This window comes from Calypte anna, chromosome 26, assembly GCF_003957555.1.
Source record: "Calypte anna isolate BGI_N300 chromosome 26, bCalAnn1_v1.p, whole genome shotgun sequence".
Taxonomy (NCBI): domain Eukaryota; kingdom Metazoa; phylum Chordata; class Aves; order Apodiformes; family Trochilidae; genus Calypte; species Calypte anna.
The window spans coordinates 2,042,984-2,061,977 of NC_044271.1; the positions used below are offsets into that span (position 1 = coordinate 2,042,984).

An 18,994-nucleotide genomic window follows, 5' to 3' on the forward strand; every position below is an offset into this window, starting at 1 on the left:
ACTGAGTGATGGGCAATATACACTGAATATGTCAGCAGTAGCCTCAGACTTTGCCTTGCTAAGTGCCTTCTCCCAGCTTTAATGCTCCAGAATCCCCCTGAGGTCACTGCACTGCTGGATTCCTGGGATGAAGATGCTGCTCAGCCCCAGCTGGTTGCTGCTCTGAGATGCTGCTGCCCGCTGGCTCCTGGTGGGACACAGCCCCTTTCTTGCATGCACTGTTGATGTCTGGCTTTGAAGTGCAGAAAAGAGTAAAACAGCCCTTCTGTGTCTGCAAAAGAGAGAGAATTTCAGTTGTTTCACCAGGCTGCTGCCTTCAGAATGGTCTCTGTTACTAAGCAGTGGCAGGGGGGCAGCTTAGATCCCTTTGTCTGCCCTGTTTGTGAAGGGTTATTACATGGCTGATCATTGGAATGGACTGTTGAGGAGCCTGGAAGATCTCATTTCTATAAATCCTCTGTGTAGTACAGTCTTGATATGATCTCCTCAGTGGAGAGTGCCACAAAAGGTGATAGGATGGGGCTTTTGTGAAGAGCTGTGCTGACATGTGCTCCCCTTTGAGGAACCACTGCAGGATCTAAGGGAAATAGTCCTTACTGCTCATACACAATGTGATGCACATTATAACAAGTTACCCTGTCCAGAATTCAGCCAAGCTATGGTGAAACAGGATGAAACTTTCATGATTGTGTTCTGCTCTCTGGTAACAAAGCATCCTAAGCCCTTCCACTGGATCTGGGAAAGGGAATGGCCCTTCAGGCTGCAGGGATGTCCTGTTCTTGGCCATGGACAAGCAGCCTTTTGTCAGCTCCTTGCTGCTGGTCACAGCTGAAACCCAGCTGAAGAGCCCTAATCCCATCTGATGAAGCTGTTTTGTTTCACTATGATTCCCAGTGAGCAACTTTGAATACAATCACTGAGTTTGATGACAGGCACTGCTTGGCTCCCTTTCTCTTGCTTTTTCTGTTGCAAAAAAGCTGTGAGTCAATTAATTTAATGTACAATCACTTTGCTATTTGTGCCTTTCCCTTTTTCATGCTATAATGGGATTAACTAGAGGCAGCCAGTGAGTGGATTGCTGAGCACTTACCACTGGTGATGTGGGCAGCCCACTGGCTGCTTCCTCATCACATCACCAAACAAACTCCAGTTTGCCCAGAGCCACAGTGAGAAGAGTGTTTACTGCTTTTCATTGGAACAAGAACTTCTGATTTGAAATGACTGCTTGGAAATGGAAGAATCAGAAGAGAGAGAGAGAAAAAAAAAAAGAGAAATAGTGATATTTAGAATCATTCTGCAGGTGGGCTGAAGTTATGTTTTTAATAGAAGGGACATCAACTGCGGGAAGCAGAGCTGGTTCCAGTCATCACTGCAGCACAAGCAGGGTCCAGCACTCACTCAGCACCAGCTGAGCCCTTGGCATCAGCACCTTTGGCCATGGGCAACTCCAGTTTTGGGGAAGCAAATGTGCTGCAGTCAGTGGCAGCTGAGCCCTGCAGCCTGGGCATGGGGCAGCACCTGATGCTCCTGCAGGCACAGGGGACACTTGGCTGGGCACTGCTACCCAGCCAGGAAAAACTTTTGCTGCTCTCCTTATTCCTCCCTTTTTGCCACCTGGGGCTGGCAAGGTGACTGCCAGGCAACCCCTACCAGAGGTGGTCATCCCCATACAGCTGGTTGGCAATTATGGCTGATGGCTCAGATACCTACTGGGATTTTGCAGACTTTTTCAGCAGCACTGTCTCGGAGCAGAAGGACACCTTGGTTTTCTCGTGCCCCACGCAGGCTGGGTTGCAGCCACAAGAAGTTCTGGTTGGTGTGTTCAGGTTGTCTGGCAGGCCCAGGCTGCTGCCCACGGGCAGTGCCCCCTTCTCTGAGGGGCTTTGCAGCTTCTCCTCTCCCATTTCTATGTCCTGCTCCTGAGTGGGAGGGTTTGGACAGCCTTGGGTGGGTTCCTGAGGGAGTGACACATCCTTGTCCTCGTCTGGTGGGGTTGGCCAGGTGGCCACCACGGGTGTGCTGGGTCTGGAGGCCTCTGAGTCTTGTGTGATGGAGAGGGAGCTTTCAGCTGCTGCCTGACCATTCATGTGGAGCTTCCTCATGTGGTGCACGACGGCTGCGGCGTTGAATGCTTGCTGAGAAAAAAGAGAAAAAGAGCTCAGGGTGAGTCCCCAGGGATGCCCAGCTGGGGGGGCACAGCAGGAGGAAGGGGCTGTCCCTGGGGGATGGGCAGCAGGGGAGCATCCACAGTGTGGGCAAAAAAGGGGGGACCTGATTCTTCTGGGCATGGACATCAGGTTTGAGTGCAAGTTCTGGGACCTTGGAGATTGCAACAACTTCTCCGTGAGGAAATCAGGGGGAACAGCTGCAGATTCTTACTAAAACTCTTGATATATCGTGGAATACCAATTTAACTTCAAGGATGAAAGGAGGAAAAGATGGATTAAGCTCCCCAGAAGATCTGCTGGCGGAGTGTGGGTTTCACTCCCTCAGTACAAAGGCAATCACCCTTCCTGCCTCCCCTTTACTTTCTTGGCAAGGCTGCTTTAGTGCCAGGTTCATGGTAAATCTACCCAGTTTATTGGTCCAAAAAGGCCACAGCCAGGGACTGGCTGGGATTCCCAAGCAGCTTTCAGTGGGTCCCAGCTCTCGGGTGCTTCCCCAAGCAGCCAAAGCTTCGTGTGGTGCTGGGTGGCAGCAATTTTTTTTTGCCATTTGTCACTGGGCTCCCCCTGGCAAACAACTTACCCTCCATTTGCTCTTTGCAAAGTTTTTCTGAATCTGAGCACTGACAGATGGGTATATGTCACGGTGAAGGGCTGTATTGCCATTAATCCTGCAGATGGGGAGAGAAGAAAATGGGCTCGTAGGCAGATGGCATTCGTGAGGCATTCCACATTCTGCAGGCAACTGAGTGCTTTGTACGTTCAATCAGCAATAATTAAACCCAAAGGATAAACAGCAACAAAATGTAACACAAACACACACTTCAGAGCCCGGGAGAAGCTCAGGGTGGGATTTCTTCTTTGCCTCTGTTTATGGAGGCAAATACGCACAAATTGCATCTTTAATTATTCATCATTTTCTTTCTTTGCGTACAAAAAAAGAAATCCCCAGGGTGACCCAGAGGCAGATGGTGATGTTAATCACAGGGGCTGGGGAGATGCCCCTGTGTTCAGCTCCCCCTGAGCACGGGGAGGGACAGGCAGGGGCTGGCAAATGCCCGTGGCCACCAGCCCCAGCCAGGTCCCCTCCTCTCACCATGGGTGCCTCAAGGCTTCTTCACAGGTGAACCTCGTGGTTGGGTTTTTCTCCAGCAAATGTCTGATGAAATCCTTGGCTGTTTGGGAGAGGAGGAGAAGCAGAGAGAAGAGGTTATTGCCTCCTTGTTCCAAGTTATGATCCTAACTTCTGGTGGATAAGGCCTGGGAGGGGGTGTTGGTACCACCTCATCACTAGCCAGAGGGAGATGTTTGCACTGAAGGACTCCAGCTGAAAAAATGCTAATTGGGATGTACCAGACTTCACACTTAGATTATGTGGAATTGAATTATTCAGCAAAAAAAAAAAAAAAAAATGTTTTAAAAACCATCAGAAAGAGCAAGCTGAGCAGATGATACACTGCCCTGAAAAGATCAGGTTATCAGGTCCTAACAAACCTAACCTCCTGCTAGTTTTGTTTGTATGTATGCTCAAAAATGCTGCCAAGATGCTGGCTTCAGTGAACTCTGTGCAGGTGAGCTCCACAGACAGGTTGGTCTGGTGGAAGGGTGCAGGGGAGGCTGACAGCTTGGGGTGTTGCTGTAAGGAAATGTGAAGTATGGGAAGGAGAGCAAAGGGGGAAGGAAAAGAAATAAGAAAAAAAAAAGAACAACCAGAAAAAACAGGGTGAAAAACTCTGGAGTTCCTCTGTTTCCAAGGGAAACCTAAGCTGGCTCTGAGCTCACTAATCATTTGGATAAATCAGAGTTCTATTAACAGAGGCTTCAGCTGGGGATGCTGCATTGCAAACTGGAGCAAAGCACCCCAAAAGCTCTGCCCGTGCAGCTCTGCTGGGGGCTGGGACCCCTCTGGAAGCAGAGCCCAGGTTTGGGTTTTTTTGGCTGCTGTGTCAGTGCCTCTGTTGAAGGCTTCATCCTCCCCATCCCTGCCCAGCTCTGGAGTTTTACCTGACTCAGAGATATCGTCCCAGAATGGAGACTCAAACTCATAGTAGCCTTCCTTAATCTTCTCAAAGAGTTTGGATTCAGTCTCTTCATAGAAAGGAGGATACCCACAGAGCCTGGAAGAGAGCAGGAATCCTTCAGCATCTCTGCCCACCAGCCCAGCCAGCTGTGGGTGGGCAAGAGGGGTGGGTGAGGGATGGAGGAGGTGGGTGCTCTGCCCACCCATCTGCCCCTCTGCATTGGTAAAGCTGCAGAAAAAGAGTTAAAAAACTTAACTGCAGCAGTGAAAGGACAAAGCCACAGCTGGTACATGGTTGTATGGTGTGGGAGGCAATGAAACAAAAAGTACTGAGGGGAGAGGGAATGGTGTTTGTAGGCAACTGAAAAGAAACAAAGCAAAGGATGAGGCACATAATAGAGAAAATGGGATTCCTTTCATCTCCACTCCAGCACTTGATTCCCCACATCCCTGTCATCTCTACAGCCTGGTGAATCAGTGCAAAGGAAGGAAACAATCCTGCTGTGCTCCTGCAGCAGAACAGGGCTTGGCATCACCTCTGCTTGCACTGCTGCAAGGTGTGTGGAGCCACGGAGTGGGGAAAGGCAGGGACAAAACGCTGGGGTCTGTCTGCTCCTACTCACAGGATGTAGGTGATGACTCCAATGGACCAGCAGTCTACAGCCTTGCTGTATGGTTTCTGGGCGAGCACTTCAGGGGCTGCAGAACAGCAAAACCAAATGAAAATTCTAAGCAATGATGAATTAGCTGATGCTGGGAAAAGGAATAGTCTCTTGTGCAACTGTGACCTCTGTGGTGCCAGTGCAGGGAACCAGCCCGCAGCTGGATTGCTCTGTGCTTTTTATACCTATTTTTATACCACTGGATAGAAAGAACCACTGACACTTTCTGCCTGTGCCCTGAGGTTTTAACCAGTAAGCTCTGATCCAGCCAGTGCAGCCTGGTGGACATTAAATAACATCTCATGGTGTTAATTTTTTTTTGTGTGTGTGATTTTTTCGATAAATCCATGACTAATGCTGAAATATATTGCTCTTAAAATGCTTCTTTTCCTTGCATTTTTAAACATTCAGAGGTTTTGCAGACTAAACTGGTTTGTAATCCAGTCCATATGTGGTCCACCCAGTACATCTGCGAGTAGTGTGTTGCTGTTAACATTATTATGTATTTTTTTTCTTCCTTGATAGGCAATGCACAACCTTTTTCCAGACCATCCACCAACACAAGCCCACTCTGCATCCTTGGCTTACCAACGTATCCTGGAGTCCCACAGGCAGTGGACATGATCCCATTCTGCTCCATTTTAGACAAGCCAAAGTCTGTGATCATGATTTTGGAGTTCTCTTCAGGAGTAAGGTAAAGGAGGTTTTCAGGCTGTGAACACCGAGTGGTCAGAGGTCGGAATTTGCAGGAGAAAAACAGAAAAAACCCAAGAAATTCATGGGGCAGAGGAGGTAAAGCCTGTGGCCAGGTCAGCTCCCTGAGGAGCTGCAGTTGCTGGGGGTCAGGTCTCACCTTCAGGTCCCGGTGAACTATTCCATTTTCGTGGAGGTATTTGACTGCTGTCAGGACCTGGTGGATCACCACGCTCGCATCCTTCTCCGTGTAAACGCCTCGTTCCAAAATCCGGTCGAAGAGCTCTCCCCCAGACACCCTGTGGGAGGGAGAGTTCAGAAAAGAAAAAAAGGGCTCTGGGATTGCTCCCTTCAGCTAAATTCACCAGCATCCTGTAGCAGCCGGGTGCTCAGAGCTGATGCCCACACTGAGCTGCTGCCACGGTGCCCACTTTCATTTCTGGGAGCCCTGCGTGGCACAGCTTTAATTAGAAATATTTCTGGCTCTGCCCTGCTAAACTGTGATGAATTCATTTGCATAAAGTCATCCTCATCTCGGTTTAAAACCTTCCTGCTAAAACCAGCATGGACCAAGGCAGAATGGGAAGGTTCCAGGTAGCTCTCTCCTGGCTTTTGAACAACTCTGGTGCTGCAGCCTCTGCACGGGTGGGACCCCGGGGGGCAGGTGCTGGGACACCCCTTGGCACCCTGAGTTTGCCCCTCACCCCCCCAGAAATGGCTCTGCTGATACTCACAGCTGCATCACCAGGTAGTAGTGGGTTGTACTCTCATAAATATCTTCTAAAGTCACAATGTTTTCGTGCTTTATCCTGCAAGAAGAAACTCAGGTCAGAAACAAACCTGGCAAGGGCAAAGTGGCTTCTCAGCTGGAAAACCCAAGAGTCACCTTGCTTTAATCACCAGTGAAAGCTCACTGGGCTGTTTTCTGGCTGATCTCCCTCCCCTTGAATGGCAGAGAGAAGAAGCTTCACAAATTCACAGCACTATTTATATGTTCTTGCAAAAGAAATCCTTGTTGCTTTATGCTATCCTTGTGTAGAGCCACGTGTCTCAGGAAAGGGCCTTTGTTCTGCTTCACATCCCCATGGATCTGTACTCACTTTCTCAGCACTGCTATTTCATTCTCCAGGCTGCTGTCCCTGGTGAGAGGAGATTTCTTGATGCACTTCAGAGCAAAGAGCTTCCCAGTGCTTCTGTGCTTCACGAGGAACACTTCTGAAAAGGCACCTCTGTGGAGAGGAGAGGTGGTGTTTCAGCAGATGTTGCTGCTGTGAACCAGAAAGTTGTTTACAGAGAGAGAGGGAAAACCAAGGAAAAGCAATATGGTAGTGATTTAACTCTAAGTGCATGCTGATTGTAAAGCTGGAATTACATCTCCAGCAGCCCCAAATTCAGCATCTGCAGTGCAAGATTATGTAGGCAAAAAAAAAACCCCAACCCCACCACCATCTCCTCTGCAGCAAAAAGGTTATTTTTCAGTAGTTCCTCGTGAAGTTGTGTTGAGGTAGAGGACAAAAAAGATCCCTGCAATGAAATTAAACCCCGTTCCTCAGCTCTGCCTGCAAAGACAGTCAAGTGTTTTACTCCTGTTGCAGTTCAGGTGTTTCAACCAACCTTCTGCATATTTAAAGTGCAAAATCATGGGATAATTTCTGTTAATGTTTTCATTCTGCACTGAGTGTGTTTTCCTTTCTGCAGGGGCTGCTAATACCTGAGTAACCTTGGTCACAAAGTGACAGTGAGTGTTCCCAGCAGGGTTCAGCCCAGCGGGTATTTATGATGTGCCTAAAGCTCACAATCCTGTTAAAGGTTTGTCTCAGGCAGCAGAACACCTGTCCTGGGATAGTGACAGTGTGTACTTTGCCAGCTCAGTCCTCAATTATCCTCATCAAGTCAGCAACAGATTAATTGATGGCAGTCAGATGGAGTTTGCCACTGAGCCCACAGAGCAGAGTGAGGACAGGGAGAGGCTTTTGGGTGGGATGCTGGTGCAGCACAGGAGGGCAGAAAACCCCCTGTAATGAACTGCTGGGGTGTCCAGCATGCTGAGCTGAACCCATCTGCCCTGCAGCACTTTGCTCCTCTGCCTTTCTTAATTTCCAGGTAGTTTTATGTCCCACACCTTCAGTTTTATTCTTTGGCTAGGTGAAGCTGTGCATGTGGAAAAAAAAATAAATCCTAATTTCTAATGCTAAATTTTCTTATTAATATAATAGTAGGAAATGAACAACCTACAAATCAGCTGCTGGGGCATCTGTTCTATATATCTGTCCCAAACAGTTTATAATAATTATGTCCCTTATTAAAAAATGATGAATCAACAAGTTGGCGAGGAGAGAACAAAGCTGTTTCTAACCTCATTCCTTTAGAGAAAGCTGCTGCATAATTTAACTCATTTCTGAGGCTGACCAGGAACCTGATAATTTAAAATGTCGCCCAGGTCTGGAGTAGCTGTTTTCTGGGAGCTTTTCCTGGGTTCTACAGTCACAGAGAATTTGGCTGTGACAGAACTCTCTGGTGGAGGTAATTCAATTCCTCCTCCACCCCTCTGGAAATGTTTTCTTGTCTCATTCGCAGGAAGAGGCAAATGGAGCTGGTAACTCACAGAGAAATATTGTACAACTTGAACATCTTTGTTCTCCTTTAATCCCTCAACTGACTCAGAGTTTGTGAGCTAAATATACGACTTATGATTATAACACCTCTCCCAGAGCCATCCCCTGACCTTGCTTGGCCTTGCAGCAGGGCACTCAGCTCAGCAGGGAGAATTCCCAAACTTCCCTAAGGTGCTGGGTGGGCTTAGGGAGGAAGGAGGAGAGGGCAGAGAGAGGCTGAAGGGCAGCAGCAGCTTCAGTGCCACTTGGCAAACACAAACCAGGAGCTGCAGCACCCGTGGGTGATGGAGCACCCAGCCCTCACCCCAGGATTGCTGCTGGCTGCTGACACGAGGGATCCAGGGGAGGATTTGCTACCCTGGGCTTGGGAAGCTCTGCCTGGAGAGGAGCTGTGGTACTTACGATCCCAGGGCCTCCATGAAAATGAAAGTTTTTCGGATGTTGCTCGTCTGTTTCTTCCAGGAGCCGCTGTCCTCCTCTTCCTTGCGACCCATCTCCTCCAGAGTGGAAGCAGGGAAGGCTGTGAGGAAGAGGAGAGGGGAGCGATGGGGCAGGAGCTCCCTGGGAGGTCAGGGTGACCTGGGAGCTGGAGGGGCTCAGGATGCTGGGAGCGGTGTTTGCTTGGTCAGAGGAGTCAGACTTTGTGTGAGATGTTCTGCTGTTTTGCAGCTCAGAACTGTGCTGAGTGCTGGGTGGGAGCTGCTGTGTTTTCACTGTGCTCCTTTAGAGCATGTTGGCAATGATAAATGTTTATATTTTTATTCCTATTTGGTGGATAAAGCCCTACTAAATGGTTGTTAACTTTAACCAAAGCATCCATGACTTCATGGGTTAAAAGTTAGGTGCAAGCAGTGGAGGAGCTGGGTTGCAGCTGAGCTGCTTTGTAGCTCAAATCATAAAGAGCTTGTGACTGCAGGGAGGGAAATTGATATAAAATATTTTGTTGATCTGTCTTGTACAGTTTGCTCTGCTGTCATTTTAAATTCGTGTTAATTGGCAGATTGCTTTTGCTCTGAGTCACAACCTTCCCATTGCTTTGTTCTGCAGGGTGCTGGCTGGGGGGGAGGCAGCTGCCCAGGACCCTTCCCCGTGGGGTGTCTGTGCTCAGATGTGGAACAAACATTCCCTGCCTGCAGCCCCAGGCTCTGTGCAGCTTTCTGGAGTCACCCCAGGGGTGGCCAAGCCCCTGTCACCAGTGCCAGAGGATGTCACTGCAGGGTCCCTGCTCTGCTGGGACTCCCAGCTCTGGGACTCTGGATCTGAAGCTTCTGCTGCTGCTCAGGGGTGACTTGGCCTTGGTCAGGTCCCAGTCCCCACCTCCTGCTGTCCCTGAGCTCTGAGGACCCAGGCACTGCAGAGGGACACTTGGGGCTCCTCACCCCCAGGATGGCAGAGTCGGAGCTTGCACCAGGGCTGGGAGGTGAGGAGTGTTACCCAAAAACACCTTGACACTCCTAAGAAATCAGGTCTAACATTACAGAACTGCAAGTACACTGGAAGGTGAAAAAGAAGCCCTGAGACTAGAAACCTCCCCACATTTTAAAATGTCTTGTCCACACTACCAGGGTACAGAAGAGATGGATTTCAGATGCTGCTGGGCAGCAGAGGTTTGGTGCTGACAGCAGCACCTGGAGCATCCCCTGGACACATGGAGCATCCCTTGGCCTTGGAGCATTTGCATTTCCTGAGAGCAAAACCTTCCAGACACAGCTGAGCCTTTGAAAGACAAAGCTCCAGCTTTTATATAAGAGTAACTTTGGAAAAAGGCAGAAGTACTGAAGCAGAGGAAAAATGGGAAGATCTGGTTTAATGACAGGCAGCTTAGACATTGAATTCCTCCTGAACCTACTTTATCTCCTTAATTAGCACAGTCTCAGGGTTTTGAGGTCCTTGACACAATTTTTTAAAGACTACTGTAACATTATAAAAAACAAAATTGACTCAGCTGTAAACAGCTGAAGGCTTCAGTCCATAAAATCACCAAAGGCCAGCACACACTGAACCTTCATTCACTTTCTGGATTCTGATGCACGTGTGGCTCCTAGAAATCCAACTCCTGCAAACCATCCTGCTCTTTAGACTCAGTGAAGATTGGAAATCCTGATCAATGAGTAGTAAATTTCCTTCCAGTATTTTCAGCCTCAAAATTTGCCCATCCCAGATCTCTCTAGATCTGGAGTGTTTCAAAAAGAAAATTCTCAGCAGAGAAATTCAGCTGCTGCTGGAAGGTGAGTTTAATCCACTTTAAATAAATATCAAATGCATGAAGCCAGCATGCATGGTGTTGAGTGATGGGCAAAATCCAGATGCCCTCTCCATTCCTGTCCCAGCCCACTGTCAAACAAATAATTATGAAGTTAAAAAAGAAAAAATAGGGCAGCCTGGCCCTGGGGACAAGCAGGGTTTCAGTATTTTAGTCTCTGTCCCTGTGCTGAAGCTCAGCCCAGCTGGCACAGGCTCTGTGGGGGCAGCCCAGGCACAGTGGGGTGCAGGGATCCTTCCTGGGGAGGTGGGACCATGTCACAGAGGTGACTGATCCTCCCCATGGCAGGAGGGGACACTGAAACCATTTAAATTGGCCCCTAGGAGCATAAGTATTCAATTTGCCCAACATTCCCTCATTTAATCTCCTTTCCCTTTGTGCTTTCATCTTTAATTCCTGACAAGTTCAAGAAGTTTCTTTTTTAAGTGGGTTTTGCTGCTGCAGGAAGGTAGCACTGTGCTTTCTGTGGTCTCCTCTGAACCAGCTCACAGTCCCTCCTTCTGTCACTCTCTGCATGGCATTTGGGTTTCCAGGTGTCTGGATGAGAGCTCTGACTCCCTCCACGTGCTGTGGGTTTCCTGCTCTCAGGGTTTCTGTGCCATCACCAGAAACTCATTTCCTGCCTCCCCTTGCCTTGCTGCAAGGACAGGGTGGAAGTTCTGCTGCTTTCAGAGCAAAATAAGGAAATGTTTGAATTGCCTGAAATGTAAAGCTGTTTGTGTGCTGTGGTCATGAATGCTTGTCCACCTTCCTTACATTTGATCATGTTTCTCTTAGTGCTTTTTCCTTTTTTGGTGCAGGGGGAAGGGGTTTGGTGCAGGATGCTCTCCATTCAGCTGTGGTTTTGGGATTATGGGACCTGTGACTTTCCTGGTGCAGGCTCTGGGGACTCATCTTTACTTTGTCTGGTTAAACCACTTGTTGCACTTTGCAGCAGTTTGCAAGAGAGCAGTCTATGAGACATTTGCTGTCTTTTTTTTTTTTTTTTTTTGCTGTTTAAACTGGCCCAGCAATGTTCTGTCCCTTCTCAGTGCTGGTGCACACACAGGGTTTAAGGCAGCCACTTGCTTTACTTTTCACAGGAATAGAAAAATCCCAACAAACTGCTGGGCCTGTCAGGTTTTCCTAACATCTGATGTGTCCATCTCTGCCCTTCCATCACCTGCTGGGCGTTTGTCAGCTCCATCCTGCCCCTTCCTCACCTGTGCTCCCTCCCTCCTGGGGATGCAGGGGATGCAGGGACCAGGGCAGAGGACACGAGAGGTTTGAAACCCCCATCCCAAGCAGTGTCTGGGTTTGCCCTTTTGCCCCTTCACCTCCTGACTGTGAGCCCAGCAGTGTGTGGGGATTGCATAACTGCCTGGAAAGGCTGGTTAATTACTGTAGGTAAAGACCTTTGGAGATTAAAATGAGGTACCTAACATTGCTTTCATTTGCTCAGCCTCCCTCTGCCCCATCCTGACAAATGAGGGAAGATGCAGGGCTCTGATCCTTCAAGCATTCACTGAAAGGAGTCAGCAGTGGCAAAATTAATGTGCACCCTTTGGCCTCTCCTGCAGGCTCAGTCTGGAAGTGTCCCTGCTGCTGTCCCCTGCCCCAGCCAGCAAGTGACACATCACTGCTTTGAAGGTGAGGAGTGTTATTGTGACCTTGCTTAAATGTTTCCTGAAGAAATTTGTTCTGCTTTCGTATCTCAGGGTAACAAATCCATCTGCAGGCAGCCACTGCTCCTGAGCAGAGAGACTGCATCAGCCAAATTAGTGTAAGACATGATTAATGGTCTTGTGACAAAGTTCCATGGGGAGGGGGAAGATGCATGCTGCTTGCATGATCTTGCCTGTACAATGAGAAGTTTGGGAGAATATGAAGTCAAAGGGCTTTGCTTTAAAGAAATACATCACCCCAAGCATCTACACGAGAATGAACAAACTGCCAGGCCAGCCTCTGGGTTCAGGGACAAAAGAACAAGAAATTGAAAACACGAGCTCGCCATTAGAAACAAATCCACATTAAACATCCTGGATTCATCCCACTGTTCCATTGATTCAAAAGCAGTGCATTAACTTAGTAGTACTGAGGAACACTTGCAAAATACCATTTTTTAATTACAAATATTTCAGATTCCTTAAAACACTTTTGAAGCAAGATGTCAGAAGGCAGCTTTCTATGAAACTGCTAAATACAGTGTGGGTGCTGTAGGACACCAGGCTGTGCAGACAGGTCCCCCGGTATTTACCAAATGAAATTCATTTAAAAGAAAAACCAAAACCAAACCAGGTTAGCCAGAACCCCACCTGCTTCACCACACCAAACAGACAGGAAAAGCAAATGGCTATTAAGGAAAGAATATTTTGCTTACCCAAGTCAGAACAAAGCGAGCAACTCGTGTTGGCAGCTCCTCCGGCTCAGCTCCCGCCGTCTGCAGGGATTAGAGGGAGGAGATGGCTGTGCCAGGAGCAGGCAGCCCCTCACCAGCCTGGGGGTGTGTCTGGGCTGGGATGAGGATGAGGATGGGGATGATGAGGATGAGGATACCCCCGGCACAGCACGGGACCCCCCCTGCTCCCTGGGCAGGGACTGATCCAGCTGCTCCCTGCCGGCACCAGCGCCTGCTCCTCCTCAGCTCCCAAGTCAGCACTGAAATGTTCCTGGGTGGGATGCAAATAGAATTTGCCTGAATGGAACAAACGATTTCTTGATATTAAAAAAAAAAAAAAAAGCCCAGTTTCATTTTGTGTGATGCTGGGAGTTGTGTGAGAGGCAGCGTGGAGTGGGACAGGGGGGTCCCACAGGGATGCTCCAGCACCCCAACCCTCTCCTCCCCAACCCAGGGGAGGTGATGCTCTCCACCATCTTTAGGTGACAGAAATCCATGGAGAAAAATCATTGCAGTGGAAGTTAATCCCCCCCAGCAGATCTTTGGGCAGTTTCAGACCATCCAGTGGATCTATTTTGACTTTCCAACCCGCTGTGTGTCTGCCTCCCCAGGCTGCACAGCACAAATGAGTGTGGGGAATATTAATAATTCTCTGAATCTTGTCTACAGTGTAGGATTTTTAGAGATGGCAATAACAACTTTACTGACTGCTCTCTCAGTTGATTTACACTGCCATCTAGAATAATGTGTGAAAAATGTACACATTGTTGCAAAGTTTAGTTTTATATTAGGAATAAATCAGCTCTGAGGCAATACTAGAAAATCATGGTTTTTTCTGAATAATTTCCCTGTAGTAGCTCATTTCCAAGGTGAAGGCTGTTGGGTGTTCTTCATTTCTTTCTTGGCTGGACTCTGTGAACTCCATAGTGCTCAGGATTTGGTCAGAATTTCTGGGATTTGAATGGGAAGGTTTTCTTTAGTGCTGGACATGGTGCTTGTGGGATCCCTGGTGTCACTGTCACCAGGAGCTGCTCTGTCACTCTGCCTTGGGACAGGCCTGGGAGATGCTGCCCATCTCTGCCTCTTGCTTTTTCACTCCCATCCAATCAGTTCCATTTGTAAAACATAAACCAGTGCAATGCTTTTGGTATTGTTGGTTTTGTCAGATTCCATTCTCAGCTGGTGTCTTATTGTGCTATAATATTCTGGGGCTTCTTCTTAACTTTTTCTGGAGTTCTTTCACTTTCTCCAGAGCTTTCAGCAATTGTAACTGGAAGGTTCATGGCTGCAGTTTAATCCCATGTTGTTAGGTGATGCAGAAAGGGAGGAGAGCCTGGGCCAGGGAGGGCATTTTCAGAGAGACTCAGCTGGAGCAGCCCAGGCACCCACAGCAGAGCCCAAGAGTCCCCAGGATTTGGCTGCTGGATGTGCACAGAGGGGGCAGAGGAGAAAACCACCAAGAGCTTCATTGAGTTGGGCTCATCGTGATCATTTCCCAGTGGAGAACAAACTGGAATCTGTGCACCAGCATCCATCCTCCCCAGCACTGGTGTCTGAGCCCCAGGTTTTGTGTGAAGGGGCTGGAGCCAGGCAGGCTGGGCTGCTTGCAGGGTGATTAAAGGGAAATGAAATGAAAAAGGACAGGATTTGCCATAAAGGGATGGCTTTGGGGGAAGTTTCAGGCAGGGCTAATGAGAACAAAAGGGAAGCATTTGCTGGGCTGCAGGCCTTGGAGCTGGGGTGGTTTATGAGTCCCGTGGCTGTGATGGACTGGAGCAGGCACACACACTGGGGCTGCTCTTGTAGCCCTTGCTGTAAATGGGTGATAAATCCTACAGCAGGAGTGTGACTGCAGCAGGGCTGTGCTGGGAGCTGCCACCAGTCTGAAGTGGGAGGTAACTGGAGTAGGAGGTAACTCCTGAAAAAAACAGGAAGAGATTTTCAGTGTGCCAGAGCTGCAGCATCCTCCCCATCATCAGCGTTCAGGGTTTGGCCTTGAGAAGCATTTAGAAAACCATCAGCAACCCCCTGGGTGGGAGTGAGAGGGAAAAGTTCCCTTTGCAGTGGGAAGAAGCACTCGAGGTGGAAGCTCTTGTCCTTGCCAGATAGGAAAATAGGACGAGAGGCAACCAACCCAGTTCAGGGACTTCTGCTGAGCTCTCCATGGGCTGGAGTTAAAATAGCAGTTATTAACCAAAGGCACTCAGAGCAAGCAGCAGGCAGGTTGGTAACTGCATGAATCAGAAGTGAGGAGGTGGGATGGGAAGCAGCAGCAGAGCCTGCAAACCCCCCCAGCCAGCCCCAGCTCTGCCTCGGGGGGGCAGGAAACATTGGGCAAGGAGATTTTGCAAGAAAATCACAGCCAGTCCCTGACCCTGGCCCAGGGTGTTGTTTGTTGGACAATGCCAGAGACATTTGCCTTGGAAATGAGTACAATGGTGGGACTTAGCTGAGGTATCCTCTGGTGAGGAGGGGTATGGATCATCTCTGAGTTTTTGCAAAGAAGGGATAAAAGAAAATCTCTCCTGAATATGATGAGTGAGAGGGCAAGCAGGGCAGCAGGGCTGCTGGCCAGGAGGGGCAGTGGAGAAGTTTTGGGATGTGACAGCCTGACTGTAAGAACAAACCCAGAAAGCAAACCCAAGGAGTCCGTGTCGGTCAGGTCAGGGGTTTCCAGGAGCTGTGAGCCCTGGGGTCTGGCATCACTCCAGGGGGTGACAGCCTTGTCCCTAACCCTGCTCAGCTCTGGCATCCCAGGAGCTCCCAGGCTGGGGCCAGCAGAGAGCACTGCAGCACAGCCCATGGGATCCCAGACTCTGGAGCAGGGAAAAAAAACCTCCAGAGTTGGGTAGTGATGCAGCTGGGATCTGTGAGCAGGCAGGGAAAGGTGTTAAACCTGTGGAGCTCCTGGAAATAACGTGGATCTCAATAGTGAATTCCTCTCCAGTGGGATTTGGAACCATTAAACCACTATTTGCTTTCCTTTGTTGCCTTGAAACACAGGCACTGGCTGGAAAGCAAGGAGGTTCCCTCATCTATGGTGTGGTTGGGAATGAATTGATGTGGAATCAGATGCTGGGGGGTTTTTAATCTATAGTGTCTCTGTTGGAAACTGTGGCTCTTTTCTCTGCTGGAAAATGTTGCTCTGAATGCTGAAACTGAGCACGTCCCTGCTCCATCATCCTCACAGGGAGAAGGTTGAATACATCAGTCATACAGGAGGAAAAAAAAAAAAAAAGCAAAACATAATGAGCAATAAAACTCAGGATTTCCAGAACAATAATTTTTACACCATGTGATGCTGTTAAAAAAACATCAGCAACAAAAAAAAGACACTAAGGTTTGTCAGTAAGAGTAAAAAAGAAATCAGTTAAAAAAGAACAATGATGAAATCTGGCTGATTTTACCAGGAGCAATTTTTCTTTGTCTGCTTATTTCTGTGTGCAGTAAATAACCAAGGAGATAACAGTATTGTAGAATTTAGCCTAAGAAAGATCCAATTATATTCTTCTGGGCTTGTCTCACACAGGATTACGTGCCTTTCTGTTAAGATTTTTTTTCCTCTTGGGCCAGATAGCAGCTTCAAATCACTTCTTCTGTTTTATCTGTGATTTACAGGCACAAGAACAAGAAGAAAGAAACCTCCTGCTGGAAGTGACACATCACCAGCACCTCCTGATCTGCTCAGTCTGGGATGGATGTGGGGATGGGGATGTGGGAATCCTGCTGGAGCAGTGTCCTAGGAGGAACATGGTAAAGTTTGGAGAGCATCATGAAAGAGAGAGATGGAAAAGGGGTATTTGTAACTAACAAAAAATGGTATTTCCAAATGGGTATTTGTCAGAAATTGCTGGCCTGGTGCTTTTGTGTTACCTGGGGTGAGTGGAGGCTCCAGATACCCCCTGGGAGAGAGGAACTCAGGGGAAATGGTGACAAACAGCCTGGTTAGGGATCAGCATTTTGTTAATGAAATCAGGAGCTGCTGCTGAAATAATTTGTCCTGCCTCTCTCCAGAGCAGCAGGGAAACATCCCAGATAGTTTTTTAATGAGTGATTTGGCACAATCACCACGGAGACTGAACCACCCCAGTTCCTGGGCTCCCTGGGGCTGCTTCTCTGGTGCTTCCCAGCAGGGTTTGAAGAAGAAGAGATTGGGCTATGGACTGAAAGGAGCTGCCAGTCAGAGGGAGATGGAGCAAGCAGGGAGCAGCAGGACAGGAGGACTCCTGTCTGCAGGAGCAGGAGTGTTTGTTTTGCTTTCTGAGTGATGACAAGTGAGCAAACAAGATCTGAATTTCACATCTGCTCTGGAGACTTCTCTTACTCTCTGCAAGTAGCCAAAACATATCAGGAGCTGGTAAGACAACATGTCTGATAGATTTATGCTTTTTTTTTTCATCAGCTTGCTGAAAAGTGGAAGCTAGATGACAAAATATTTCATAAGCAGTCAGAGAGTCCATCTCCTGGCATGTGGGAGTGCTGATAAAAGTACTGAAACTGATAGAAGTGCCTGGAACTCCAACCCTCTTCCTTTCCTGGGGCTGTCACATTGTCCTGGTGTCCCTCCTGGGACCTGGCTGACCACTTGGAAGCATTCCCTTTCCTCCTCCAACAACCAGAGCTGTGGTTTAGTACAATGTCCTGAGGCTCTGTTACCCCCAATGGGCCATTCCCCTGGTTTGGAGAAAATTTTTTTCTGCCTGGACCCTGCTAGATGAAATGATTGAGAATTTCTGTTTTCTGACCATTTGATTAGAGCTGTGGGATGGCTGCTGGCAGGTAACCTGTCTGCTGGGACCCAGGGAATAGCTCCAGCTCTATTCAAACAAGCTTTTCTTTGCTCTGTTTAAAGCAATGGCAGTTTTCCTTCCCAGGAACTGCACTGCCTTCAGCTACTCTCTCATCTTTAGGTGCTGTTCATTATAGCAGCATTAAATCAAACCCACTTCTTGTCAGAAGGAACCTTGCCACCTCCTTCCTATGACATTTGACAGTCTCATGGCAGATAATGGCTTTTCTGCCCAGGTGACCCCTGGTCCCTCTCAGCCTCAGTCTAAGTGGGTAATTGAGATGGTGTCATAATGTCTTTTTTTTTTTTTTTTTTTCTTTTTTTTTACCCAGGAATAAAAGTTTTCTGAGCACATTAGAGAATAAGGCTGGGCTAGCTGAGTAAAGAAATGGATAAATTACTCAACTCTGAGCTGAATGTCCCTGGGATTTTGTATGCTGGGCAGAAAAAGCACAGAGGGTGGGGAGGGAATGGAGGTGCTGTGCCTGGGGAGCTGCTTGCTGTCAGCAGACACCCCCATTTCCAGCCTTTATTGAGCTAAAGCTTTCCCAGGGGTGTTTCAGGCAGGAATGGTTCCCAGCCACACATCTGCTCCTCACACATCCCCAGGAGCTCAGGGCCCATGGGGGGGATGCCCCTGTCCCCACTCAGGCTCAAACACACAGGTTGGGATGGAAGAGGTGAAAATGTTGACTTATTAGTGAGGTTTAAAAGGGAGTCAAGCTCCCTAAAAGCCAAGATCAATTTTTCTCAGTCCCCAGTATCTGGTTATTGACTAGAATTTTCTTCAGCCTGACTGGCAAGGACCAAACATGGGACAGAGTTTGCTTTAGGATGCAGTGTTGAACATAAACCCCGAAGTTAAAGCAGTGCAGGTGTGTTCCTCAGCCCAGCCCTTTGCCAAGGATTTTTCACACAAGGCCAGAATGATGACAATGCTTAAAAGCAGCATGAAAAGTGCTGTAATTTCTGATGCCTGAGATTTATGCTGATGGGGCTTGTAGCAAACCCACCTCCTTCCCCCTAAAGCTGCACATCAGCTTTGAGATGCCAGACAAGAGCCCACCTGCCTTCCTCCTGATTTATTACCAGAGTCATCTGGTGCCATTCGATTCCTCCCAGCCCCAGCCCATTCATTATTGATATTGCAAAGAACCTGAAATAGCTGTCAGGTGTCTGTTTTCAGGTTGGCATTGGCAGAGAGGCACTCAGGGTATTCCAAGCATCCCTACCAACTTGGCTGGGATCCTTGTTTAACATCTTAAAGCTTCGTTTCAACCTTCTGGTTCATCATCATCTCACAGCTCAAATAGCAACAGAAGCTCTGGGTGTCTCCCAGGGGGATGTGGGGGGAAATCACAGACATCAAACATGGGATGGGGGAGAACTCCAGAGCTGCACCAGCTGAGG

General features: G+C 48.4%; 1 protein-coding gene across 1 annotated transcript; it reads right to left on the minus strand.

Annotated features, from left to right (window-relative positions):
* Positions 1-220: 220 nt before the first annotated feature.
* On the minus strand, positions 221-8,649 carry CAMK1G (calcium/calmodulin dependent protein kinase IG). The gene is made up of 12 exons (XM_008490566.2): positions 8,558-8,649; positions 6,641-6,769; positions 6,275-6,349; positions 5,701-5,839; positions 5,436-5,559; positions 4,809-4,884; positions 4,170-4,282; positions 3,262-3,340; positions 2,749-2,836; positions 1,711-2,135; positions 1,091-1,221; positions 221-271 (listed from the first exon to the last, which is right to left on the minus strand). Exons 1-11 carry the CDS (start codon positions 8,647-8,649, stop codon positions 1,128-1,130), a joined length of 1,434 nt encoding a protein of 477 aa, XP_008488788.1. The 3' UTR covers positions 221-271; positions 1,091-1,127.
* Between the last annotated feature and the right edge of the window lie 10,345 nt (positions 8,650-18,994).